Source organism: Palaemon carinicauda, chromosome 40, assembly GCF_036898095.1.
Source record: "Palaemon carinicauda isolate YSFRI2023 chromosome 40, ASM3689809v2, whole genome shotgun sequence".
NCBI lineage: Eukaryota > Metazoa > Arthropoda > Malacostraca > Decapoda > Palaemonidae > Palaemon > Palaemon carinicauda.
In genome coordinates, this window is record NC_090764.1 from 18365056 (window position 1) to 18392544 (window position 27489).

General features: G+C 45.4%; 2 protein-coding genes across 2 annotated transcripts in view; both read left to right on the forward strand.

The window, feature by feature from the left end:
• Positions 1-27489, forward strand: part of mdy (midway) — a 100995-nt gene that overhangs the window by 39959 nt on the left and 33547 nt on the right. The gene's annotated exons all lie outside the window — the stretch shown is intronic.
• LOC137631569 (histone deacetylase 3-like) lies at positions 12-26929 on the forward strand. Its single transcript, XM_068363388.1, has 4 exons — positions 12-91; positions 18902-19025; positions 21952-22053; positions 26731-26929. The coding sequence occupies exons 1-4, from the start codon at positions 31-33 to the stop codon at positions 26927-26929; spliced, it is 486 nt and encodes a 161-aa protein (XP_068219489.1). The 5' UTR covers positions 12-30.

Here is a 27489-nt window from a genome sequence, read left to right on the forward strand (position 1 = left end):
AAGACGTAGAAAGACACGGAAACAAACATAATGGGAGGCAAGACTGTTGTCTCATATTTTTATGACCCAGATGTCGGCAATTTTCATTATGGTAAGACAGTATATTGTTAAAAAGATTTATAGGATAACGCAGACTTTATTGCTGTTAATTGTAAGTGTGCTGTAACTCATGTTACAGAAGGAAACGTATCCCGGCAAAGATGGTTTTGGAAGACAGTGTCAACAATGACGTTTATCAGTTTCTTTGTTGCGAAATTATTTTAGAATGCTTTTCCTGATGAACTGTTATTGATATTAGAGATTTGGGTGAATTTGGGCAAGTGACAAGTTGTCCATGTAGGGATATATTTACTTTATAATGTCGAGCCAAGTACGTGAACCATATCTTACCTACACGTTGCTTAGTATTTTATACATTTCTGACTTAATTTTGGGGCAAACCACTCGTTTTCCAGTTTTCCTTTCCGCTTTTATAAGAATAACCCTGGAAATTGTGGTTGTTTTTGCGCGGGAAAAAAAAATGTGTATGTATGATAGCGGCCACCTGTATGTATTATTATGACTAACTTAGAATATGGCAGTGTAAGGGGGTTCGTAGGAGGTCGTTAACCCCCCCTCCCTCCATTAGGTACGTAGGTAAGGACACAGCTTGTAGGTTAGGGCTGAAAGTTTAGGTCAGTTAATGATAATTTTGAATCAGCGCACGAGGTACTGCCCGCTGTTATACAAAGGCTCCGGGTGGCGGTTTAGTATGTGGCCTACTTTTCGAATATGGCCTACGAAATTCTATCTGCTTAAGTATGTGGCCTAACCTAACAAGCCAGGTAGCCCACATACTAAACCAGAATAAAAAAGGTAGGCCACATACTAAACCAGAATAAAAAAGGTAGGCCACATACTAAACAAGAATAAAAAAGGTAGGCCACATACTAAACCAGAATAAAAAAGGTAGGCCACATACTAAACTGGTGTGACGGTCTGAATGATCCCCCGGTCTCAAAATTCTCCTTTATAATCTGCGCATTCGTGAACATTACCGTTTGCCAGTGTATACGAGGTTGACGTTTTATTTTCCTGTAATGTTTGCGTGCGCAGTTCAACATTACCGCTTGCCAGTACATACGAGCTTGATGTTTTATTTTCATGCGAGCGAAGCGATGTCAAGGAGAATTCTGAGACCGGGGGATCGTTCAGACCGTCACACCAGCACCAAAATAAGATAACAGGGAGAAAAAATGTGGCCTATGTAAATGACGTGAAATTGAAGAAACCATATATCACATCCTTCTAATGATCTCTTGCTTAGTTGGCTTGCAATTAACCATTATCTCATTGCTCATTTGTACTGGCAAGCGTTACATAGATTTGCTGTGTAAATCATCCGCATAGGTCACTATTAAAGTACTATGTCATATTACATATAATCTAGCTAATCACGTCCTTTAGGGTAGCTTTTCTCCACTGGAGCTCACTTCACTTGCCAATAAACATTATCTCCTTATTCTTCTTTTCTGGCAAATGGTATATGGATGTCCAGTGCACGCCAGCCTTATAGGTCATTATTTCAGGGATAATTTTGGTAATATTTTGATAGAGACCCACCCATCTATTACTCCTTTCCAGTACATAGGAGCTTGATGATTTTCTTTTTTCGAGAGCCAAGCAAGCCCATGGCACAGCAAAAACCATTAGATTTCAGTAATATTTTGATAGTGTCCTTAATGGTTTTTGCTGCACTGTGCGCTCGCTTCACTCGCGAAAAAGAAAAACATGAAGCTCCTATATAGTGGCAAGCGATAATTGTTAGGTGGAACTCTATTGAAATATTACCATGATTTTTACTTTCAGTTGAGCAACAATAGCTATACACTGAACGCTGAAGGTTTGAAATACTGTATAATCAATTACCAAAATAGGTGGGATAACACTAAAATTCGAAATAGATTGGACCTCTTTGGGAGACATCTTGTGATGGTAGTCATACTGGAATTGAATAGTAGGGAGAATAAAATGGCAGTTGTGAAACAAAATGAGGGAACTTGTGCATAAATACTTTGAAGCTCGTAATTGGTTTAAAAAAGATATCTAATCATTACGTCATACAGAAGACAGAACAGCTGCCAAAAGCAAATCCAAGCAATGCATAGGTCATGGTACAGGCTTGGGCATTACCCAAGATGAGAGAACAATGGTTTGATTTTGGAGTGTCATTCTCTTAGAAGAGCTCCTCACCATAGCTAAAGTCTCTCTTGTATCTTTACCAAAGGTAAAGAGTCTCTTCTACCCTTACTAAGAGGAAAGTAGTGGGTGTCTTCCGAAGGGCTCAGTCGCTTCTCTTGGGCCTCTCTCCCTTTAATACCATACGGGGGGTTTCTCCTCTGTGAGTTCCTTAGAGGGAGACTGTCTCGCCGACTTCGCCGCTCCCCCTCGGTGCTATAGGCAGCTGCTGATCCTTTTTGGGGAATGCCCTGCCCGCTTGTAGGTTAGGTTGTTCTCCTGAATGTTCTCAGCTAATTAATTTGATTGATATACGTTTATACAGCTCTTCGAAGCCGCACTCTGTTTGTCAGGCGATGGCAGCTGCCAGAGGGAGTGTGTAGTCGTCAATATGTTCTGTTCTCTCGGGCGGAACCCCCTCCCCCCCTCCGGGATAAGTTGTCCTCCCAAGGGAGTTTGTTTTTAATTCTTTTTAGTTTTTATTTTTTTCAGCGGCTAACGTCAGATGGGCAGTGATTGCTCCCCTGGCTTTCTGTTGCCCTGTCCCGTCTCTGCCCTGTTCTCTGGTGCCTTTGGCACCTCCTGATCAACATGGTGACTTCTACCTTTCCCTCACGAGGGTTCGGTACCTTTCAAGAGTGCTTCAATTTTTTGCAACACACTTCTTCTGCCCTTCTGTTCCTGATGTCATGGCGTAGGAACAAAGTCAGGAGCAAATTGGGTTCCTTTGGTCATCTCAGGTGGGGAATCTCTTTGGGGTGACCCCAGAAACGAGCTTCGGCCACGTTTCACAGGTAGCGCTCCCTGTTGACCTTCAGCTTGAACATTGTGGTTGATGGGAAGTAGAGAGTTGTTGTGGCCTGATTGGGAACGTCTCTGTCTGGTGTTTGCCAGACAGGGGTTCGAGTCCCGCTCAGACTCGTTAGTGCCATTAGTGTCTGCAACCTTACCATCCTTGTGAGCTAAGGTTTGGGGGAACCTATAGGTCTATCTGCTGAGTCATCAGCAGCCACTGCCTGGCCCTCCCTGGTCCTAGCTTGGGTGGAGAGGAGGCTTGTGCGCTGATCTCATAATATATATGGTCAATCTCTAGGGCATTGTCCTGATTGCTAGGGCAATGTCACTGTCCTTTGCCTCTGCCATTCATGAGCGACCTTTAAACCAGAGGTCTGCCTCCAGGTATTGGAATATTTCCCTTCTGAGGGAGAGTCCCTCTACCAGCTAATGTTCAGCAATCTTCCCTCTTGCGGGAAGAAATGCCAACAGTGGTAACGTTGTTCTTCAGATAACCCCTTTGGGGGTAACCCAGAGAACAAGCTTCAGCTTCGTTCTCAAGTAACACTCGATGCCCACCTTCGATTTGACCTAGAGCTCGTTGAAGGGATGTAGAGAGTGCTCCCCAGGGGCTACTTCCAGGTGTTGGAACTTTCCCTTCTGAGGGAGAATCCCTCCACCAGCCACTGATCGGCAATCTTTCTCCTTGTGTGGGAATTACCGACAGGGGCACCATATGTTGGTCATGTTTTCTGTCCATGGGATGGTCATCCTTCACCTGTTCAGTCTCTCCTTCGTAGGACTTCTTGAGCAGGAATTGGATTTGTCCATTTCCCGCTTTTCCTCTTCATTAGTAGACCCCTCGTCCAGCCCTACTGCAGCGACGCCACCAGCGCATGATCGCCCATGATCATCCTACAACTCGTGACTGCTGACGTCAGTCGCCATTCTTCAGCTCTCCAATTGCCAGCTTCCCTCTTACCTGGTCATTGCTCGCCAATCGCCAGCTCGTCACGTGCCGGCTCACCATTCGTTGATCGCCGTACACCTATTCGCTGTTTGCCAATTGCCAGCTTACTGTTCGACAGCTTGCCGCTTGCCTGTTTGCTGCTCGCCAATTGCCGCTTGCAGATCCGTTCGCCAACTTGCCGATCACCCGCTTGCCTTCTCGCCGATCACCAGCTTACCGACTGCCTGCTCGCCGATTGCTGTTCATCAGTTCGCTGCTTTTCCTATTCATCGTTCGACGATTCTCCAGCTAGCCATTCGGCAGCTCGCCGATCTCCGTTTACCAGCTCGCCTTTCGACAACTCACCGTTCGCCAGGTCACAGTTGTCCGATCGCCAGCCAATCGACGTTTGTCAGCTGACATTCGACAGCTAACCGCCAGTTCGCCAACATTCGTTGGCTCGCTGTTCGACAGGTCATCGTTGCCCAACTCGTGATCGTCACTTGGCTGCGAAGGATAGCACTAGTCAGCCCTCCTCTTGGTTACTGTTTGTATCAGGCCTTGCCTGCGCCCGTGTGAAAGTGCTAATGATCTTCACCGCCCACTTCCTGCAAGACATTACCTGCAGGAACATGGAGACATTCACCAGTGTCCCTGAGTACATACTAAATTGTTTATAACACTTCAAGCTCCCTGATGGAGGGTAGAGTTTAACCATGGCTAAGCCTGGGATGAATGACAAAGAATGACTGGCTCTTTCCCTGACGGAGCAACGGCTCCTACGGTACTCTGCAAAGCTGATCTCCACTGTTTGCAGGTAGAACCATTTCCCTTGTGTAACCTTCTATAGTTAGATATACTTGTTATGCCCCCTTCCCCCTGGGGAGGTTGGATTGGGTAACGTCTTTGGTAGATTCTAAGATTCCTATGTTTCTGAGAATGTTTACATAGACTAGTCACACTGCTAGTATCAGGCATTCAGAAAAATTGCTCAGGCCACTAACCGTGCGTTGTACGAATAGTTTAATGAGGTGTCAGTGTTACTCCCTCTCACATGTGAAACACGTATGGGGAAACCTTGGGTCAGAGGACAGCCAGTTGGTCCGGACTTCCACCCTCTTAATGGGTGAATCATCCATAATGAATAGTGTAAGGTTCGTAGAGTATCAGAACAAATGATGAATTGAAAAGTAATTTCTATTTTTCCTAATGATACAAACCTGTAGCTATTTATACCAATCAGCCCGCCATCACCCCTCCCCCAGAAGTCCTGTCTGAATAAAAAGCAACTAGACAACACAGGTGTGTATTTGTGAGCAGGGTGGCCAGCTACTCCGCCTACCCCATCTCGCCAACTAGTGGTAGGGTATTTAATGCCTCGTTAAAAATTATGGGTAGTTTCAGCTAAGCGTAAAATATAATCTCCAATAAATACCTACAGGTTTGTATTGTTAGGAAAAATACAAATTATTTTCAAATTTGTCATTTTTATGAATAGAACTTACCTGGCAGTTATATATACATAGCTAATAATCTCTATTTCGGCAGAATTTTTCTAAACGTGGCAACCGCCTTGTGGTGGTTGGGTGGTAACACCCGTTTAAGGGTGGTAGGAGGAATCATTCCCGTTTTCTGTTCTTCAGTTCATCTCTGCCTGCCGGATCGACAACACGTTGGTCCGTCATTAAGAGTTTTTCTTCGCTTTCCCTGCTCGGTGTACCAGTCTGCTTTTTTGGTGAAGTACTCTGATTTGGGGTTTTGGCGATCGTGTTTTTTGTTTTCTCTTAGCTTTTTTGCTGTTTTCATTATGAGTGAAAAAAGTCATTACCGTGTCTGTGCGAATGAGGAATGTAAGGTGAGACTACCGAAAATGGCGGTAGACCCTCACACCGTGTGTTCGAATTGTAGGGGTTTTGTTTGTGCCCTTAATAATAGGTGTGGGGAATGTAAAGTTTTGGATGAGAAAGATTGGTTGATTATGAAGCGCTATGTGCGTAAACTAGAGCTCGATAGAGTTAGGAGAGCTTCTAGGTCTAAGTCTAAGTCTGTTAGTGGTAAGGAAGACGAACTTATTGTAGATTTATCTATTGAACCTATAATTGATTCCTCTTTGGAAGTTGATCCTTCCCTTGAGTTAGTAACTCGTGCGCCTCCTACAGGTTCCGTATCTACGGATGACCCTCGGTACGCTAGCCTGGCTTCCGAGTTGAAGGCCATTAAAGAACAACTGGAGGCCTTTAAAGGTAAGGAAAGTGAAAGTGCTTGTGTTAGTGCAGTGGAGGTGGCGACTGACCGAACCTGTCATTACCCTAGGCCTAGACCTCTACCAAGCTCCTAGGACCAAGGGAGAAGGTACGTCGATGACCGAAAGGAGGTGAGAGGTACGTACCCTCGGTCAGCCGTCGCCTCTGACAGTCTTGTTGTCGATTCCCAGGCTGCTCTTGACCGTCACGGGAAAGACATGTCGGATGTGTTGTTTTCTTCTCCGAATTCGTCCAGACGTAAATGGAAGTTTGAAGCTTCAAGACCTACTAAGAGGAGATGGAACCGCGACGAACGGTCTCGTTCTTTTTCTCCCGGTTCTAGCAGTTATGAACCTTGTCCGTCGGAGGATGATTTCGACTCCGTGCTTGTGAAAAGTGCGAAGCCGAAGCCTACTGCCGAAGATCCTCCCCCTTCTACGAGTGTTATTCGTCAGCCCTTCCCTTCGGGGCCGCAAGACCCAGCTGATGTTGCTAAATCCTTTATGTCTGTCATGCAGGAACAACTTTTTACAATAGTGCAAGCATTTAGCCGCCCTTACGCCCAGTCTGACAGACGCAAAGACGACTCGTTACCTATTAAGAAGTCTGCTTCTAAGAGAGAACGGAGTTCTTCTTTAAAGAAAACTTCTCCCTCTCTACGCCAGGATGAGGAATGTGTGCTTTCGCTAGGCGATACTTCTTCTCGATACCAGGACGATACGGTTTCTCGTTCTCGATACCGAGACGATACTTTATCGAACGATGCTGCTTCTCGTTCTCGATGCCAAGACGATACCGCCTCCCGTTCACGATACCAGCACGATACCTCCTCTCGTTCGCTTCGCCACGACGATACCTCCTCTCGTTCTCTACGCCAGGACGATACCTCCTCTCGTTCACGACGCCACGACGATACCGACCCTAGTTCTCGACGCCATGACGATGCCGCCTCTCGTTCACGACGCCACGATGATATCGCCTCTCGTTCTCGACGCCAGGACGATACCGCCTCTCGCTCTCGACATCAGAACGACTCTGCCTCTCGTTCTCGGTGCCAGGATGATACCAGCCTGCCTCTTCAGGACGATACTGCCTCTCGTTCCAAGGATTCTTCTAGCGCTGGACTCCAGGATGCAACCCGTCTTTTGCAGGACGATGCCTTTGATTTGCCCTTGTCGAGTTCTAAGGATCCTTCTTCTTGTTCGAAGGATATTGCAGATGTGGATCAGGACCTCGAGGATGTTTCTGATGACGATGATAATCCTGCCGACGCTGCGGGAGATTACAAAGTTCTCTCTCGCTCCCTTCTTGAACTTTTTGGAGAGGAATTCCAACCTGCTGCCCCTCAATCTCCTCAGTCCCAATTTAACAGAAAGAAGGCCAAGAAACAGTCGGCCTTCATCAAGATGAAACTGTCTATTTCCGCAAAGAAGGCTCTCACGAAGATTGATGACTGGATGAAGGAGTGGAGACAAGCAGTTAAGACTTCCTTCTCGTTTCCACCAGCTCGTCTTGCTTCAAAAGCGGGTATGTGGTATGCAACTGGGGAACCTTTTTGTCTGGGAGTGCCTTCCTCCTCCAAGGGTGACTTCTCTGGTTTAGTGGACTCTGCTAGAAGGCATGCTCTCAACTCGGCCAAGGTCATGTGGTCGATGTCGGAGCTGGATCATCTCGTCAAAGGTATTTTTAGAGCCTTTGAGGTTTTTAGTTTTCTAGACTGGTCGCTTGGGACTCTGGCAAGGAAAACTGACCAGATGGAAGGATCTAGGGACCTTACCAGTATTATGTCCTGTATGGACAAGGCCCTCAGAGATGGGGCGAATGAGTTGGCTGCGCTGTTCTCAGCTGGGATCCTAAAGAAGAGAGCTCTGCTTTGCTCTTTTGCTTCTAGGTCTGTTACCACTGCACAAAAGTCTGAGCTTCTTTACGCCCCCCTCTCTCAACATCTTTATCCCGAGTCCCTGGTTAATGACATTACGCTTTCTCTGGCCCAAAAAGCCACCCAAGACCTTTTATCTCGTTCTGCTCGTAAGCCCTTGGCAGCCCCTCCTTCTTCTTCGAAACGGAAGGAAAGGAGATTCCAGTAGCCCTTTCGGGGCAGGACTACTTCAAGACCAGATTTTAGAGGGAGAAGGCAAGAATCAGGACCAAGATCTACCAGGGGTTCTTTCAGAGCTCGCTCCAGAAAATGAAGTTCGTCTCCTCCAGACAGTAGGCGCAAGACTGTCAGGTTTTTGGCAGTCTTGGAAGAGGAGAGGAGCGGACACCTGGTCCCTCTCAGTCATCAAGGAAGGATACAAGATCCCCTTTCTGAAAAAACCTCCTCTCGCAGATGCTCCGCTGGCCTTAGTAGCCCGGTACTCAGATCCGGGGAAACAGAAGGCCCTAATAGACCTTGTCGACCAAATGCTAGACAAGGGAACGATAGAACTGGTTCGGGATCTATCCTCCCCAGGCTTTTACAATCGCCTGTTTCTGGTCCCCAAGAACTCGGGCGGATGGAGACCCGTCCTGGATATCAGCTCTCTCAACGTCTTTGTGGAGAAGACAAAGTTCTCCATGGAGACGACTCAGTCGGTGCTGGCGTCAGTACGTCCAGGGGACTGGATGGTGTCCCTCGACTTGCAGGACGCATATTTCCATGTCCCCATCCATCCGACTTCAAGGAAGTACCTGAGATTTGTAATGCAGGGCAAGTGCTTCCAATTCAGAGCTCTTTGCTTCGGTCTCAGCACGGCTCCTCAAGTCTTCACCAGGATAATGGCGAATGTGTCAGGTTGGCTTCATCAGGAGGGGATAAGGATATCCTTCTATCTGGACGATTGGCTGATTCGTTCACGATCGAGGGAGAAATGTCTGGAGGATTTACGGAAGACTTTTATGATGGCTCAAGATCTAGGCCTGGTCATCAACAGGGAGAAGTCTCAGATCAGACCGAATCAGACTATTCTCTATTTGGGGATAGTTCTGAATTCAGTTCTTTTTCGGGCTTCTCCCTCTCAGGAAAGACAGACCAAGTGTCTCGTAAAAGTTAGAACTTTCCTGGACAAGAAGAGGTGCACAGCGAAGGAGTGGATGAGTTTGCTGGGGACTCTATCCTCCCTCGAACAGTTTGTCTCTCTGGGGAGACTCCACCTAAGGCCTCTTCAGCACTTTCTTTCGAAGACGTGGAACAGAAAGATGCAGGAAGACTCCTTTTCCTTCCCCATTCCAACAGAAGTCAAGAATCTTCTGAAGTGGTGGCTGGACCCAACCTTGTTAGGGGAAGGGATCTCCTTACACAAGAAGAACCCAGACCTAGTGTTGATTTCAGACGCATCAGAGTCAGGCTGGGGGGCAACACTAGGAAGCAAGGTGGTCTCAGGCTATTGGGAAGGAATTCAGCTGGGATGGCACATCAACAACAAGGAGCTGATGGCCATTTTTCTGGGGCTAAAGGCCTTCAAGGACTTGGTGTCTGGGAAGATTGTGGAGGTCAACTCAAACAACACCACAGCTCTTGCTTACATCAGGAAGCAAGGAGGGACTCACTCTTTGTCTCTGTTCGAGACAGCAAGAGAGCTCCTTCTTTGGGCGAAGGAGAACAGGATAAACCTGCTGACGAGGTTTGTTCAGGGACAGAAGAATGTGAGGGTGGACATGCTCAGCAGGAAAGGGCAGGTCCTGCCCACAGAATGGACCCTCAACCAACAGGTCTGTCAGAGTCTCTGGAGGCTGTGGGGGAGACCCCTCATCGATCTTTTCGCCTCCAACTTATCCAAGAGGATCCCCATCTATTGCTCCCTAGTTCCGGACAAGGAGGCAATAGCAGTAGACGCCTTTTTGGTGGATTGGACGGGGATGGACACTTGTGCTTTTCCCCCGTTCAAGATCATCAATCTGGTAGTCAGGAAATTTGCTCTCCTCGATTCGGGACGGATGATCCTGATAGCTCCGTTCTGTCCGATGAGGGAATGGTTCACGGAGGTGGTGGACTTGTTGATGGACTTTCCAAGAAGCCTCCCTGCAAGTCCAAATCTGCTCAGACAACCCCACTTCGAGAGATATCATCAAAACCCCCTCGCTCTCTATCTGACTGCCTTCAGACTATCGAGAAGTTCGTCAGATCGAGAGGCTTTTCAGCGCAAGCTGCGAAAGCTATCGCCAGAGCGAGGAGGGTCTCTTCGCAGAGGGTCTACCAGTCCAAGTGGGAGACTTTTAGAGCTTGGTGTAGGAAGCACAAGATTTCCTCATCCACTACCTCTGTGAGCCAGATTGCGGATTTCTTGTTGTACCTCAGGCAGGACGCTAAGCTAGCTTTGTCCACTATCAAGGGGTACAAAAGTATGCTCTCTTCTGTCTGTCGGCATAGAGGCTTGGACTTGTCTCGCGATAAGGACTTACATGACCTCTTGAAGTCTTTTGAGACGACCAAGCAGACCCAGTTAAAGCCCCCTTCTTGGAACCTTGATGTGGTTCTTAAATTTCTGTGCACCAAGAGATTTAAGCCCATCTCACAGGCTCCCCTTAGGGAGGTTACCAAGAAAACCCTCTTTCTTTTGGCCTTAGCAACAGCTAAAAGAGTCAGTGAAGTCCATGCAATTGAAAAACAGGTAGGCTTCAATCTGAATGGGGCAGTTTGTGCCTTAAGATTAGACTTTCTCGCTAAGAACGAGAACCCTTCTAAGCCCTGGCCAAGGACCTTTGAGGTTCCTAACTTGACCAACCTAGTGGGTCAAGAGCAAGAGAGGCTTCTCTGTCCAGTACGAGCCCTAAAGACCTACTTGTCTCGCACAAAAAATGTGAGAGGCTCTTCTAGCTCCCTGTGGTGTTCTGTGAAAGATCCTCAGAAGCCCCTTTCCAAGAACGCTTTGTCCTTTTTCCTGAGGGAAGTGATAAGAGAAGCGCATCTCTTGTGTGAGGAGGAACACTTCGGACTTTTAAAAGTGCAAGCTCACGAAGTGAGAGCCATTGCGACCTCGCTTGCTTACCGCAAGAACATGTCGCTCCGTCAAATTATGGATGCGACATTCTGGAGGAGCAACTCTGTGTTCGCCTCTCATTACCTCAGAGAGGTGAGAGTAGATTATGAGAAATGCTATACCTTGGGCCCATACGTAGCTACGGCTTCTGTATTAGGCAGAGGAGTTACTACCTCCCCTCAACCTTAGTTTTTTATACTTGTTCGTAGGTTGGTGTTTTTTATTGGTTGTCTGAGGACTTCGACTTTTGTACAGTCACCTCAGTCTAGTTAGATAATTTTTATCTACTTTGCAAATGTTAGGTGGTTGGTTTGGTAAGGTTGCAGTTTTTATTTTGGGCAATAGGTAGTCCTGAAGTCTAGTCAGATTGTTGGTCTCACCCCGTTGACAGACTCGATTGAGTGTTTTCAGCACTGCAGGTCACATCCTGGCTGACACTCCTAAGGGAAAGCGACTCAAGAGGCAGGAACCTTTGAAGTCAGCTACCTTAGCAGGTAAGGAATCAAGGTGTTTATTTATCCTACAGCTTTTTTGGTTGTTTCCCCAACGATGTTTACTGTCTATCACCCTCCTCCAAGTGTGTTAATCAGCTATGTATATATAACTGCCAGGTAAGTTCTATTAATAAAAATGGAGTTTTTATGATAAAACAAAGTTTTATGAATACTTACCTGGCAGTTATATATACATTCGAAGGCCCACCCACCTCCCCTCAGGAGACAGGTCGGGCATAGATGAACTGAAGAACAGAAAATGGGAATGATTCCTCCTACCACCCTTTAACGGGTGTTACCACCCAACCACCACAAGGCGGTTGCCACGTTTAGAAAAATTCTGCCGAAATAGAGATTATTAGTTATGTATATATAACTGCCAGGTAAGTATTCATAAAACTTTGTTTTTCAATATTAAACTTACCCGATAATCATGTAGCTGTCAACTCCGTTGCCCGACAGAATTCTATGGAGGGATACGCCAGCTATCACAATACTAGAAGGGGGTGTACTTACCAGCGCCACCTGTGGCCAGGTACTCAATCATTTGTTGTTGACACCTCCTCAATTATTCCTCTGTCGTGCTTCCGGCTAGACGTTCTGGGATACGCTTATGGTCTTCGAGTTTATTCACGGATATTTGGTGAAGTATTCTCTCAGATTAACGGCTGTCGCTTTACTGGAATCCTTCTTATATTAGCTAGATAGCTTTTATATAATACTGATATAACGGTTAACGAATTTTGCTTGTTTTTGGATCACCCTTTGACTAACTCTTTGAAACAAGATGTCTGACGTTTCGCAAGCCCCCTCCCATAGACGATGTAGGTCTTGCAATAGGCGTATTCCGAAGGCCTCGGTAGATCCTCACACCGCTTGTTCTGACTGTAGGGACAGGCCCTGTCTATTAGAAAATCGATGTGAGGAATGCGCCGGACTTTCGGAATTGGATTTTGTCCGTCTTTTAAAATATTCATCTAAGTTAGAGAGAGGTAGAGTTAGGAGAAGTTCTTCTCACTCTTCTATGTTTTCCTCACCTCATGATCCCCTACCTTTTCCTACCCCTGTAGTGGCTACCCCCGAACCTACTGTGTGCCCTCCGCCTGATATGTCAGTTGTTTTGCGTGCTATTCAGGCTTTAGGCGATAAAGTAGAATCAGTGGTAAGTGACCATAAGTCTCTGATGGCCGAAGTTAAAGAACTGAAGGTCAAGAGTGCAGTGGGTGGAATTAGTGCCAGTGCTGTGACGAGTGCTAGTGTCGGTGCAGTGCCAAGTGCTAGTGGTGCCAGTGTGGTGCGTGAGGATTTTTCTGTGCGAGCCAGTCGTCCTCCCAGTCCGGGACCTCTTGCAAGCTCCCATGCCCAGGGGAGAAGCAATGTCGAAGGGCTTAAGGGTTCGACAGGCCTTGTTAGGCGCACAGAACTATCCTCGGTGGTTGCGGGCGTGTCTTCCTTAGACCGTCACTCCCACCTGCAGACGATTGAGCCCGTCTTATTCTCGTCCGCTGATCAACTAGCAGGGAAGAAACGTTGGTCTCAGGTCTCGAGACCGCTTAAACGTAGAGTCCAGTCCGCGAGTGCTCAGCCAGGTTGCAGTCATTGGCTCAGCTCTGACTCGCCTCAGTCATCTGTCGACTGTACTCCGCCCAAGAGGAGTAAGGTTCTGCCAAAACAGAGCCCGACTGTTAAGACTTTACCTCAGTCTGTTATCGTTTCTGTCGATCCCAAGTGGACCCTGCTTCAGTCCATGCAAGCTCAGCTTTCGGACTTGATGCGTGAGTGTCGGGCTGAGAGTGTTGCACCTCCTCCTCCGCCTACACTCCCTCCGCCTGTTCTCGCTCCGCCTGTGCTCGCCCCGCCTGCACTTGCTCCGCCTGGTCGCAGCACCATCTGCCAGGCGTACGATGTTGAGCCACTTTCGGAGTTCGCTGTTCCCAGTGGTGTTCAGCCTCAGCCTTCTTTAAGGCAACCCTTGCTTTGGGATCAGGAGAGTTATTCCACTCTTCCTCCGCCTCCCCTTGCTGCTCCACCAGTGGTGCAACTCTCGGTTGGGGTACAACAACCTCTCCCCTCCGTGAGTCTGTCTGCTCAGCCATCGCTGCAGCGAGCTCAACCCTCCTCAAGGCAAGCTCCTCTACACCCTGGACTTGCGCCTCAGGAGCCTCAGCTTGCGAGAACTTTACCTTGTTCTGCGCAGCCTCAACCTCATCATGCTCCGCTCATCTCACAGGAACAGGAACGGACTACTCCGCCTCCGTCCTCCGCTCAGCTTGTGCAATCCTTGGGTTCAACCTCTCTTGCTAGGAGTCAACCTCCTTCACCCATGCACCTGCCTTCTGCTTCGTCTGTTGTTCAGCCTTTGCAGTCTGAGCCTCAGGTTTTCCCTCAACAGTTACTGGAAGAGGAAACCACTGTTATTGTTCCTACCCGTTCTGACTCTGCGGTTCAGCATTCTGGTCCGATCGCTTCGCTACCCTCTGCTGATGAGGAGGCACACCTTGATCCCTCATCAGACGTGGACGAATCTAAGCTTTCTCCACTGTCGATTGATTTTCGTAAGGTCTTGGCTCTACTCAGGGAGATTTACCCAGACCACTTCGTCTCTGCTATTCCCCGCTCTCCACCATCTGAGTTTTCGCTGGGCGTACAACAAGCTAAGTCCAACTATACTAAGCTTGTCCTAGCTAGATCCTCCAAGAGGGCTTTAAGGATCTTAGGGGAGTGGCTGCAGTCTAAACAACACCTTGGCAAGACTTCCTTCATGTTCCCTCCAACGAAGCTCGCTTCGAAAGGTAGCGTTTGGTATGCCACAGGGGAAGCACCAGGCTTAGGAGTACCTGCCTCTGCCCAGGCTGACTTCTCAAGTCTGGTGGACTCGCCTCGGAGAACTGCTATGAGACGCTCGAAGGTTTGTTGGACCTTCTCAGACCTGGATCATTTACTGAAAGGGTTGTTCAGAGCATTTGAAATGTTCAACTTTCTCGACTGGTGCCTGGGGGCCCTCAGCAAGAAAACCTCTCCTGCGGACAAAGATTCTGCCATGCTATTAATGTCCTGCATGGATAAGGCCATCAGAGATGGATCGGGTGAGCTAGCGTCGTTATTTGTATCAGGGGTGTTGAAGAAAAGGGAACAACTGTGTACCTTCCTTTCCGCCAGCATTACACCTTGCCAACGGTCACAACTCCTTTTTGCTCCTCTCTCAAAGTTCCTCTTTCCCGAGGAGCTAGTTAAGGACTTGTCTGCTGCCCTGATACAAAAGGACACGCACGATCTTGTAGCCTCATCGGCTCGTAAGTCTAAGGTTGCCACCTCAGTCCCCAAGACTTATCGCTCCCCAGTGGCTGATACCCCGGCTACGAGGTTCATACCGCCCTTTCGTGGTAGAGCCCCCAGCCGAGGAAGCTCCCGCCCAGACTCTCACAGGAGCAAGTCTAGGAAAGGATCCAGGACATCTAAGGGAAAGAACTGACTCTCAGTTTCTCCAGACAACAGTAGGAGCCAGACTCAAGATCTTCTGGCGAGCCTGGGAGAAGAGAGGTGCAGACGCACAGTCTGTCAGTTGGCTGAGGTACGGTTACAGGATTCCATTCTGCCTCAAACCACCTCTGACCACATCGCCCATCAACCTCTCTCCCAACTACAAAGAAGAGGACAAGAGGCTAGCATTGCAACAGGAGGTGTCGCTACTTGTGCAGAAGAAGGCAGTGGTTATAGTCCGGGACCATCAATCCCCGGGCTTCTACAACCGTCTCTTTCTTGTGGCCAAGAAGACAGGAGGTTGGAGACCGGTGCTGGACGTCAGCTCTCTCAACGAGTATGTCACCAAGCAGACGTTCACGATGGAGACGACCAAGTCGGTCTTAGCAGCGGTCAGACAGGAGGACTGGATGGTCTCGTTGGACTTGAAAGATGCATACTTTCACGTTCCCATTCATCCAGACTCCCAACCTTTCCTGAGATTCGTTTTCGGAAAGGTTGTCTATCAGTTCCAAGCCCTGTGTTTTGGCCTAAGCACAGCTCCTATGGTCTTTACTCATCTGATGAGGAATGTAGCGAAATTCCTACACTTATCGAACATCAGAGCCTCCCTCTACCTAGACGACTGGCTGTTGAGAGCCTCCACGAGTCGTCGTTGTCTGGAGAACCTCACTTGGACTTTAGACTTAATCAGAGACCTAGGTCTATTAGTCAATATAGAGAAATCTCAACTCATTCCCTCCCAATCCATTGTGTACCTGGGAATGGAGATTCAGAGTCAGGATTTTCGGGCTTTTCCATCGGCCCCCAGGATAAACCAAGCCCTAGAGTGCATCATGAGCATGCTGAAGAGGAGCAATTGCTCAGTGAGACAGTGGATGAGTCTCACAGGGACCCTCTCATCACTGGCCCTGTTTGTCGAGCTAGGAAGACTCCACCTCCGCCCTCTTCAATTCCATCTTGCTGCTCATTGGGACAAGGGGTCGACTCTAGAAGCAGTCTCTATCCCTATCAACCAAGAGATGAAGACCACTCTCCTGTGGTGGAAGCACAATCTCCTTCTCAAGGAGGGTCTATCATTGGCTATCCAGACCCCCAATCTTCATCTCTTCTCAGATGCATCGGACTCGGGCTGGGGTGCGACCTTGGACGGACGGGAATGCTCAGGAGTATGGAACAAGGAACAAGGATTACTCCACATCAACTGCAAGGAACTGTTAGCAGTTCATTTAGCCCTGTTGAACTTCAAGTCCCTCCTGCTAGGCAAAGTGGTGGAGGTGAATTCAGACAACACCACAGCCTTGGCTTACATCTCCAAGCAAGGAGGGACCCATTCGAGGAGCCTTTACGAGATCGCAAGGGACCTCCTCATTTGGTCAAGAGGTCTAAACCTCACTCTGGTCACGAGGTTCATCCAGGGCGATATGAATGTTTCAGCGGATCGCCTCAGCAGAAGGAATCAGGTCATTCCCACGGAATGGACCCTCCACAAGAGTGTGTGCAACAGACTTTGGACCTTGTGGGGTCAACCTACCATAGATCTGTTTGCCACCTCCATAACCAAGAGACTTCCGCTTTATTGTTCCCCTGTTCCAGACCCTGCAGCGGTTCATGTGGATGCTTTTCTTCTGAACTGGTCCCATCTCGACCTGTACGCATTCCCTCCGTTCAAGATAATAAACAAAGTTCTGCAGAAATTCGTCTCGCACGAAGGGACACGGCTGACGCTGGTTGCTCCCCTTTGGCCTGCAAGAGAATGGTACACAGAGGTACTGCAATGGCTAGTCGACTTCCCCAGGACTCTACCTCTAAGAGTGGACCTTCTACGTCAACCACACGTAGACAGGTTGCACCCAAACCTCCACGCTCTTCGGCTGACTGCCTTCAGACTGTCGAAAGATTCGCTAGAGCTAGAGGCTTTTCGAAGGAGGCAGCCAGTGCGATTGCCAGAGCTAGAAGAGTTTCCACTCGTAGAGTCTACCAGTCTAAATGGGAGGTCTTCCGAAGCTGGTGTAGAGCCAATTCAATATCCTCTACCAATACCTCTGTGATCCAAATAGCTGACTTCCTTCTACATCTTAGGAATGAGAGATCCCTTTCTACACCTACGATTAAAGGATATAGGAGCATGTTGGCCTCAGTTCTCCGTCACAGAGGTTTGGACCTGTCTTCCAACAAGGACCTTCAAGACATTCTCAAGTCTTTTGAGACGTCTAAAGAACGTCGTCTTTCCACTCCAGGCTGGAATCTAGACGTAGTCTTAAGGTTCCTTATGACATCTAGGTTCGAACCTCTCCAGTCAGCTTCCTTCAAGGATCTTACCCTCAAGACTGCTTTTCTCGTTTGCCTTGCAACAGCTAAGAGAGTCAGTGAGGTTCATGCCTTCAGCAAGAACATTGGTTTTACAACCGAATCTGCAACATGTTCTTTTCAGCTTGGTTTCCTAGCAAAGAACGAACTTCCTTCACGTCCTTGGCCTAGATCGTTCGAAATACCTAGCCTCTCCAACATGGTAGGTAACGAACTAGAGAGAGTTCTTTGCCCTGTCAGAGCTCTCAAATATTATCTGAAGAGGTCTAAACCTATTCGAGGACAGTCAGAAGCTTTATGGTGTGCCATCAAGAAACCCTCGAGACCCATGTCCAAGAATGGGCTTTCGTACTATATAAGGCTTCTGATCAGAGAAGCACATTCTCACCTAAAGGAGGAAGACCTTGCATTGCTGAAGGTAAGGACCCACGAAGTAAGAGCTGTAGCTACTTCGTTGGCCTTTAATAAAAACCGTTCTCTGCAGAGCATAATGGATGCAACCTATTGGAGGAGCAAGTCAGTGTTTGCATCATTTTATCTGAAAGATGTCCAGTCTCTTTACGAGAACTGCTACACCCTGGGACCATTCGTAGCAGCGAGTGCAGTAGTAGGTGAGGGCTCAGCCACTACATTCCCTTAATCCCATAACCTTTTTTAACCTTTCTCTTGAATACTTTTATTGTTGTTTTTTATGGTTGTTACGGTAGGCTAAGAAGCCTTCCGCATCCTTGGATTTGGCGGGTGGTCTATTCATTCTTGAGAAGCGCCTGGGTTAAAGGTTTGGTAGAGGTCCTTTAGTAGGGGTTGCAACCCCGTGTACTTTGGCACCTTTGGGTTGATTCAGCCTCCAAGAGGAACGCTGCGCTCAGTAAGGAAGACGAACTTTAAATAAAGAGGCAGAGTAACGGTTCTATTCGACTTCCTTACCAGGTACTTATTATTTCATTGTTATTTGAGATAACTGTTATATGAAATATGGGATACTTAGCTATCCTTTAATCTTGTACACTGGTTTTCACCCACCTCCCTGGGTGTGAATCAGCTACATGATTATCGGGTAAGTTTAATATTGAAAAATGTTATTTTTATTAATAAAATAAATTTTTGAATATACTTACCCGATAATCATGATTTAATCGACCCTCTCTTTCCTCCCCAGAGAGAACCAGTGGACCGAGGAATAATTGAGGAGGTGTCAACAACAAATGATTGAGTACCTGGCCACAGGTGGCGCTGGTAAGTACACCCCCTTCTAGTATTGTGATAGCTGGCGTATCCCTCCATAGAATTCTGTCGGGCAACGGAGTTGACAGCTACATGATTATCGGGTAAGTATATTCAAAAATTTATTTTATTAATAAAAATAACATTTTATCATAAAAACTCCATTTTTCAGAGGGTGCAGTTATAGAATTAATCATGATTTAGAAATCAAAATTTTTTTTTGTACCTAAATGAATTATTACTTTTCAGGACCTGGACATCCCATGAAGCCGCACAGATTATCTATTACACATAGTCTCGTCTTACATTATGGGCTGTACAAAAAACTTCAAATTTATAGGCCTTACAGGGCTAATTTTCACGACATGACTAGGTAAGAATATTTCATTATATAAGTACGATACAATGTGTTTAAAAACTTGACGCAATGCATTTAATTTTAATTTGTTCCACTTGTGTATAAATCTTTCATCCTTTAAAATGGGTAATTTCTTCAGTGGCGATGGGAATGGTCTTTGAATTTGTTAACGAGGTGGTTAACGTTAGGTGGTGAGTGTCTACTCGCCCACTTTCTTGTCAAAGACTTAACTTTTGACTTCGTCCGTGGCAAGTATGGACGTACTGTTGTGACCTATTCAAAGGCTTTGATGTTTTTCTTTCAAAATTGAATCCTTGATTGGATTCATCATGGATGTGAAACAAGAGCCGTAAATATGGGGTAAAGGGGGAACACTGCAACCAGTTTATGGTAAGACCGGTTGTAGATATACACACACTGTGAGCTTCTTGTAGGGTGACTCAATCATCACCATATGCCGAGTGCAGATCCTGGTTTTCTAATCAATGGCAAGCTTATGCTTTGAAGAGGAAGAAGGCTAAATCTTCTCAGGCTCCAACCTTGGCAATTCCCAAGAGACTTTATAACACCTTGCTTAACTCACCCAGTTGACATGTCGCTAAAGTTTCTAGGTATACTCCCCTGGCTTGGTCCGCACGGATTATGCTTCACGAGGCGGGAGAACTTGGATTTATTTCTACTAGTTTTTAATTGTTTAGTTGAGTGTGGAGTTCCTGGAAGATTGCTGCACAATACAAAATGCTTTCCTGTTGCCATCCAAATCGCTGACGATAAGTTTTACCAAAGGAAGGACTGAGCCTCTAGGTCTAGCAGGTTGGCCTTTGATGTCATTTTTGAGGGAGCTGGTAGCAAAGGCCACTTTGCCCATGGTGTCACCAGTGCCAGTAGTTCTAGTGGTAACCCCAGTAAATTTACTTGTGATTTCAGTGCCACTGACACCTGTAGTAATGGCCACATTGCAACCTAAGCCTAAGAAGGCTCTTGCACCTGTGATAGTAAAAGTGCTGAGGTCGAAAGGGCATAAGAAGGGTCCCGGACTAGTGAAACCTGTATATATCTCCCCAGTGCCCATCACCCCTGTGCCTATGACCCATTGCTCCCAAACTCCTTGACACAGATCCCTATTGTTGTGGTACCTGTGAAAGCAACCCCTGTGGTTTCTTTCGTTGGGGGAGCGTCGTTGTCAATGGCTGTTCAGACCTCGACTTCTCTACTAGCAAATTCTGAAGGGAAAGTTTGTAAGAGGAAAAAGTGAGTACCCTCCTCCTGCCCCTGAAGTGGAACATGATCTGTGTTTTCAGGCCTCTTATGCATATCTCATACAAGTTATCAGACAGAAGTCTGATTCCCAAGACTGTCTTTTGCTAGTCTTAACATAGGCGAAGAGAGTAGACGAGTTGCACAGACTCCTTATGTAATAACCCACCCTGAGAGTTAGAAAGAGGTCTCCTTAAGTTTTGTGTCCTAATTTGTGGGTAAAACCAGATCCTTTCGTCTCGATTTCATTCTCTAGACCTTCTCCATCCCCTCTTATTTAAAGTGTCAGGTAATAATCAAGAGGACTTACATTTGTCCTTTGAACTGTGAGGGCTCTACGGTGCTATCTGAAGAGGGCTCTATTATCTCAGGCTCGAGTATCCATGACACTTCCTTGGGAGAACCAAGTAAAAGTTGACAAGAACATGGTCTCTTTCTTGCTGTTAGAGAAGGTCAATAAAAGTATACGTATCGAACATTGGCGTTATCAAGGTACCAGCTCGGACAAGAGCTAATGAAGTCAGGGTTTATTGGTCCCACTGTGGCCTTCTGAAAAAATCTCACAGTATATCAGTTGATGAAGGCATGAGTTTGGAAGTGCCAAACAACCTTCCATAAGTCCTTCAACCCTTTTTATTAACTCAGTTTTAGCTGCTCAAGTAGTTGTGTAACCAGGTCAGCTCCCACATGAGACAGAGAGCATTTTGTGTAAGGTAGTATGTATATGTAAGTGTGTATGAAAGGTAGAAGGACTGACTCTTCTACCTCGTTTTCTATCCCCTGTGATGAAGTGTTTGTACTGCTACATGCTGGATCAGACATTGATGATGGTAAGCTACAATTCTGATCACCATTCTTTATGCTAGATTTATGAAAATTAGTTCTCTCCAAACCTCCCTTAATGATGGAGAGGTTGTGGAATGAATACCAAACCCATTGGTTCCTTCCAGATTACATCTCCCCTGCCAGGGTAAGGATTTCTTCACTGACGGAGTATCAGGTATAAAACCAAATACAGTACAGTATAGGCCCTATCAACCTATTTATCCTTATGATGGGCAGATAGGAGGTTGCTGGAGTTGTCTCCCTTGCTCCTGTATGGGACCAGGAAAATTAACTTATTCCAGTGAAGAAAAATAACTAACTATAGTCAATTTTTTTTAGCGAGGCAGATTTGCACCGACTCGCAGGGGTGCCCTTTTAGCTCGGAAAAGTTTCCTGATCGCTGATTGGGTGGACAAGATAATTCTAACCAATCAGCGATCAGGAAACTTTTCCGAGCTAAAAGGGTACCGCTGCGAGTCAGTGCAAATCTGCCTCGCTAAAAAAATAATTGACTATAGTTCATTTGTTGCAGAACTTCCTGCTCAGAGAGTCTTTAACAGGAATGTGGGTGGGGTTACTCACCCATGTTCACCACCTATCTTTAACCATCTCACAAACGAATTCAACAGTCTTTCGATTTCCTCTGAAGGCATTCCCTATTTTGAAGGACTCTGGTTTGTACAGTATATCTAAATATTATGCTTAATTAAGATGATTTTCTATTTTAATTAATCATAAACCTAAGTATTGTATAGTACTGTAAGGAAATTTGCTTTGTAAAATAATGTATAATATCTGAATATGGAATAACCGTTTTTTTATTTGAAATGTATAATTATATAGAAATTTTTATCAACAGGTTTCACTCGGAAGAATACATAGATTTTCTTATGCGAGTCTCTCCACAAAATGTTCAAAACTTCACCAAAAATTTAGGACAGTTTAATATGGCAGATGACTGGTATGTTCATGTGACTTTTTCTAAGGTCAAATAAAATGTTTTTAAAAATCATTACCCAAGTGCAAACTAAGAAGAAAAAATCAATTTATGAAATGAATTTTGTCAATGAAATAAATCTAATTTGTAAAAGAAAGCCCAAGCCAGCTTACTGTGCTCACATTCTATGATATACGTACATTTGTATCTTAGATCAGGTATTTGTTCCTACGCGGCATAAAAACCATCATCCTTTAGTTATGGAGGGTAATTCATCGCAAGTTGGAGTCCGTCATTAAAGTTGGATAACAGTTGGTTATCCAGCTGGTAAGGGGGCAGAGCTATAGTCAATTTTTTTACCGAGGCAGATTTGCACTGATTCGCAGCGGTGCCCTTTTAGCTCGGAAAAGTTTCTTGATCGCTGATTGGTTAGAATTATCTTGTCCAACCAATCAGCGAGCAGGAAACGTTTCCAAACTAAAAGGGCACCGCTACGAGTCAGTGCAAAATGCCTTGCTGAAAATAATTGACTATAGTAGCCCCGCCCTTTCCAGCCGGAGAGCCTTCTTTTTTTATTCAGTTGCCGATGCACACAGAAGGCCTTCAACTTTCAAACTTAATTGGTTCCAAGGAAATGTTTGTATGTAGAATTGTTAGAAATCCAATTTGTTCCGTAACCGAAATACAAACCACGCTATTTACAAAGGGTTATTACTTTTAGCGTAGCTGAAATGGCGAGCCATTAGAATTTAACGAGGGTGTATTACCCCCGCGCTAGTTAGCGGGGGGGGGGGGGGGTAGGGGAGTGGTAGCTAGCTACCCCTCCTCCCCCTCACACACACGTGAATACTCACTTTAACTTTTGGCTCGGACTGTGACAGACGTCTCTGTCTTGGTCCTCGCTTGGCAGCCATTGTCTGTTTTGTCTTTACTTAATCGCTTACTTTTCTTTTACTCAATATATTTGTAAACATGTTTTCATGTTTGTATATATATTTGAGTATAGAAATAAGTAAGTTTCCTTTTCAGATGTGTGTGTGTAGTGTACAATATCTACGTGGAGGCCTCGGCAGTTAGGCCACCACGGCGTATTTTATGGGTGGCGATCGAGTTTGACTTTTGTCTTTCTCTCTCTCTCTCTCTTGAGGTCGTTCACCCTTTTACTACGTGTTACTACGCCCTTGTAGCCTAGCTTCCTTTCCGTGTGGGGGGTTGCTACGTCGTACGTTTGTATCAATTAGTTATGAATCTAATTGTAGTTGTTTTTTTTGTTTTTTTTCAGCTTGTAGAACGATTCCTTTCGGGGTTTTCGTTCTTTCTTTAGTGTTCATTCATTTTTAAATTACATAATTACATAGTTACATAATTATAATTGTTATAATTCTGTTTTGGTTACAGCTCTCCTTCCGCGAGTGTAAGTGGTTGTGAGGGCACGTGCCTGTTGTGTAATTCTTGTTCCTTTCCCTCGGGATTCCTCTTCGGAGCCTTCCCGGGGGAATGAATGTGTACTAATATTATTTATTTTATTTTTTTACAGTTACCGATCTAGTTCGTTTCTGTAATATAGCAACGGTGTGAGCTGTCTGGTTGAGTCCTGGGGATTCGGCTGTTGCTGCCTCCCCCCTTGTATTTTCGTCAGGGGCGTGTCTCCTTCTACTGGTAGTACTCCCGTGTCGACGGACAGCTCTCCAGTTCATTTTAGAACAGTCAGGAGGCTTGCCTCCTTGGGCGGATAACTTTCCTTCCGAGGGAAGTTTTTCCTGTCCAGGCTTGAGTTTTTCCCCTTTTGGGGGGTTCTTCTCTTGCCTTTTTTTCGTGCGACTATGCTCTTGGTGCTGAGCGGTCGCACCTGCAGTTTCGCTCAAGGGGCTGGGCAACTGCAGGAGCTCCTCTTCGGAGGATTGCTCCTTTTAGGTCACTGGCTGACCAGTCTCTTCCTCGAAGTGTTTCTCTTTCGTTCGCGAGAGAGTACACTCATAGAGACTCCTCTTCGGAGGTTTCTTCTGTTGCTGTTGCTGATGACCTCAAACCTCTGCAGGTAAACCATGCTTCCTTGTGTTCCGAGTATTGAGTCAATACTGTCGCGTCCCCCATACCCTGACGAGGTGGTATTGGGAACGTCCTAACCCAGAGTTCCTTCTGGAACTCCAGGTCAACTGCCTAAGACGGGTCACACTTCTTCCTTCACACACAAGCTTACGTAGGCCACATGGTTCCTTGCGGAGCAAGGAACTTGTGAGGTGCAGGGACTCCTTTTCTCGAGTGCGACTCACTCGGATTCTGAGTCCCCGGGTAAAGCCAAAGCCAGTATGGCTGGGGACTTTCCACCCTTCCTAAGGGATAAGTCACCCTTTGTAAATAGCGTGGTTTGTATTTCGGTTACGGAACAAATGACAAATTCGAAGATAATTTGTATTTTTCCTAACCATACAAACCTTAGCTATTTACACATATTTGCCCGCCAGCCCTGTCCCCCAAGACAAGTCCTACCTCTAAGTGAAAGTGAGTATTCACGTGTGTGTGAGGGGGAGGAGGGGTAGCTAGCTACCACTCCCCTACCCCCCCCACCCCCCCGCTAACTAGCGCGGGGGTAATACACCCTCGTTAAATTCTAATGGCTCGCCATTTCAGCTACGCTAAAAGTAATAACCCTTTGTAAATAGCTAAGGTTTGTATGGTTAGGAAAAATACAAATTATCTTCGAATTTGTCATTTTATTAAGGTTTGGCATAGGGTTGGCCTAACCTGAACCCCATTCCTATGATTTCCAGCTACAAAAATCAATAAATAGTCAAGTTTCATATGAAATAGATATCAGGTTATTAAAAATGTTGTTATGCTTACTGTATTAAATGATATGATATTATTTTATTACAGTATTTCTTTATCTTATCTTGGTTATTTTTAGTTGGATTTGTGTTTGTATCCTCCAAATCTTTGTAAGTTGAACTTCTGTACGTGTACAGTCAGCTTAAACTGGCTGTAAATTCACACTCCCTTTGTCTCTATTGTGGAGTCCGTGACTGTTTTCAGTGATCCCCATGCACTAAGTGTAGGTTATGGCCTCCAGTGTAGTGGCAGGCGTACTCCCTAAAGGGGGACTTGACTGGGTAATGCTCAAGAAGACTGGAAAGTTATTCGGTGCCTCAGTTTCCTTGGGGGTTTGACCACTACTGCCATTCCAGTACATTCGTGCTTGGATCAGTCCTTTTATTTGCTGGAGTTTACGCGCAAGTCTCTTGACATCATTGTGCTTTGACCTGGGGGCGCTGATCAAGTACTTGTGTAACCAGCCCAGCTCCCAGATGGGATAAGGAATCATCTCGCCTATGGTAACGTGAAGATGTAACTTTGGAATGAGCACTGCAGTAGTATGACTGACTTACCTCCCTCATTCTTCTGTCCCTCCTCTCAGGGACCAGCGGTCCAAAGGTTACGTGCTGGATCGGACGTGATGCTGGCGAGTTGCACGGAGCCCTCATTCTTCAGATCTAAAGAAGTATCTCTCCCATCCCCCTTTAACAAGCAAGGAAATGATGTATCTTATGGCAACCCATTAATCATCACATAAGTTACACGTTTCCAATTAACATCCGCTTGAGGGAAGGGGATCTCTAGTTGATCGAGCACATGCTGGCATATACAGCCCAGGTCCTATCAGCCTTTCATCCCTATGAAAATTGGATAAGAGTTTGCCAGGGACATAACTTTGCTTCTGCACACAATAAGCCGTGATCACTTCCAGGGAAGAAAATGAACCATCAAGGTTGGTTTCTAAGGGGACTTCCAACCCACATAGCAGTGAGTCTCCCTAATTAAAGGACGATAGTTTTGACCCCCTTCACCACTGATTATTTCACTCTTTTCACCACTGATTACTTCACTCTCTTCACTACTAATTATTTCACTCTTTTCACCACTTGTTATTTCACTCTTTTCACCACTGATTACTTTACTCTTTTTACCCTTCTTTATTTCAGTACATATGTGTACAGCTTTTGAAATATTCTATAACTACAAGGACAATTCCTATGCCACATAGGAACAAATAACTAATTTTTTAAGTAATTTTATTTTTCCTAACCATACTCACCTGAGTACTTAGATCCAACTTCCCTCCTCAAACACCCCTCTCAGTCTTGGGCCAAAAGGTCAAAAGTGAAGTCTCTCTTGACTGGAAAGGGCCTTGCCCCACACCATCAGCAGCTGGATAACTGCTTGCTATCCAAGTTTAATGACCGACTCCAGCTTGTGCTGAATCAGTCTTCCTAATTAAAGGACCCAGGTTTGTGTGGCTAGGAAAAATGCTAATTACTATAAAAATATGTGAGATTGGTTCAGGATAAATTTAGATTGTATAGCCAAAGGTAGGAAAATAAGCGGATGAAAATTAAAGAAAAGGCAGCAAGACATCATGCCAGAAAATCTTATTAGTCAGATAACCATTTGTTTAGTGATAAAGCTTTTTAAAGTCAAAAGGTTTGCATCTAGTAAACTAAGTTATTCTTTAGAAAGCATTTTACCATTATATTATGTACTTTAATGATCCCAGTATATTAAAAATGTAAAGAAAGATGAAAGTTAATACTGTTGCATATAGTTATTCTAATGTTAGACATTCACTTACAGTATGATAATTACTTTTGTGTGATGCATATTTTCTTTTTACTCTTCTAATTGAACTTTTGATATTACCAACAGTCCTGTATTTGATGGTTTGTATGACTTTTGCTCCATGTACACGGGAGCATCTCTTGAAGGGGCTGTGAAGATAAACCATAATTGCTGTGATATTGCAATTAACTGGTCGGGAGGACTTCATCATGCCAAGAAATTTGAAGCGTCTGGATTTTGTTACGTTAACGACATAGTCATAGCAATTTTAGAAATGCTGAAGTAAGTAATGTATGATGGTTATTTTTAACTTATCAATAGCAATTTTAGAAATGCTGAAGTAAGTAATGTATGATGGTTATTTTCAACTTATCAATAGCAATTTTAGAAATGCTGAAGTAAGTAATGTATGATGATTATTTTAACTTATCAATAGAAATTTTAGAAATGCTGAAGTAAGTAATGTATGATGATTATTTTTAACTTATTAATAGAAATTTTAGAAATGCTGAAGTAAGTAATGTATGATGATTATTTCTAACTTATCAAGTCTTGCTTTTGATTGTGCATAATTTTTTTTATTCATCTCCACTGTACTAAATTTATCTTCTCGTTTCATTTAAAACTAGAGGTGCACTCAGTAGAGCGCAGATCTCCACCTCAGCAGATTATTGCTTGACCTTGACCTTTAACCGTAACATATATTAATTGGCGAGGGTTTTCATACACTTAAATATGAACCAAGTTTGAAGTCCCTGTGACAATGATGTTCAAAATTATGACTGATTACGTGAATTTTGCTTGACCGTGACCTTGACCTTCCAAAATTTTAATCATTGCCAGCTT

Coding starts and splice junctions, on each gene's coding strand:
- LOC137631569 (XM_068363388.1), top strand. CDS start 31: ATGGGAGGCAAGACTGTTGTCTCATATTTTTATGACCCAGATGTCGGC. Junction 19,026..21,951: donor AATTTTCACGACATGACTAG/GTAAGAATATTT, acceptor TTTTATCAACAG/GTTTCACTCGGAAGAATACA. Junction 22,054..26,730: donor TTTAATATGGCAGATGACTG/GTATGTTCATGT, acceptor TATTACCAACAG/TCCTGTATTTGATGGTTTGT.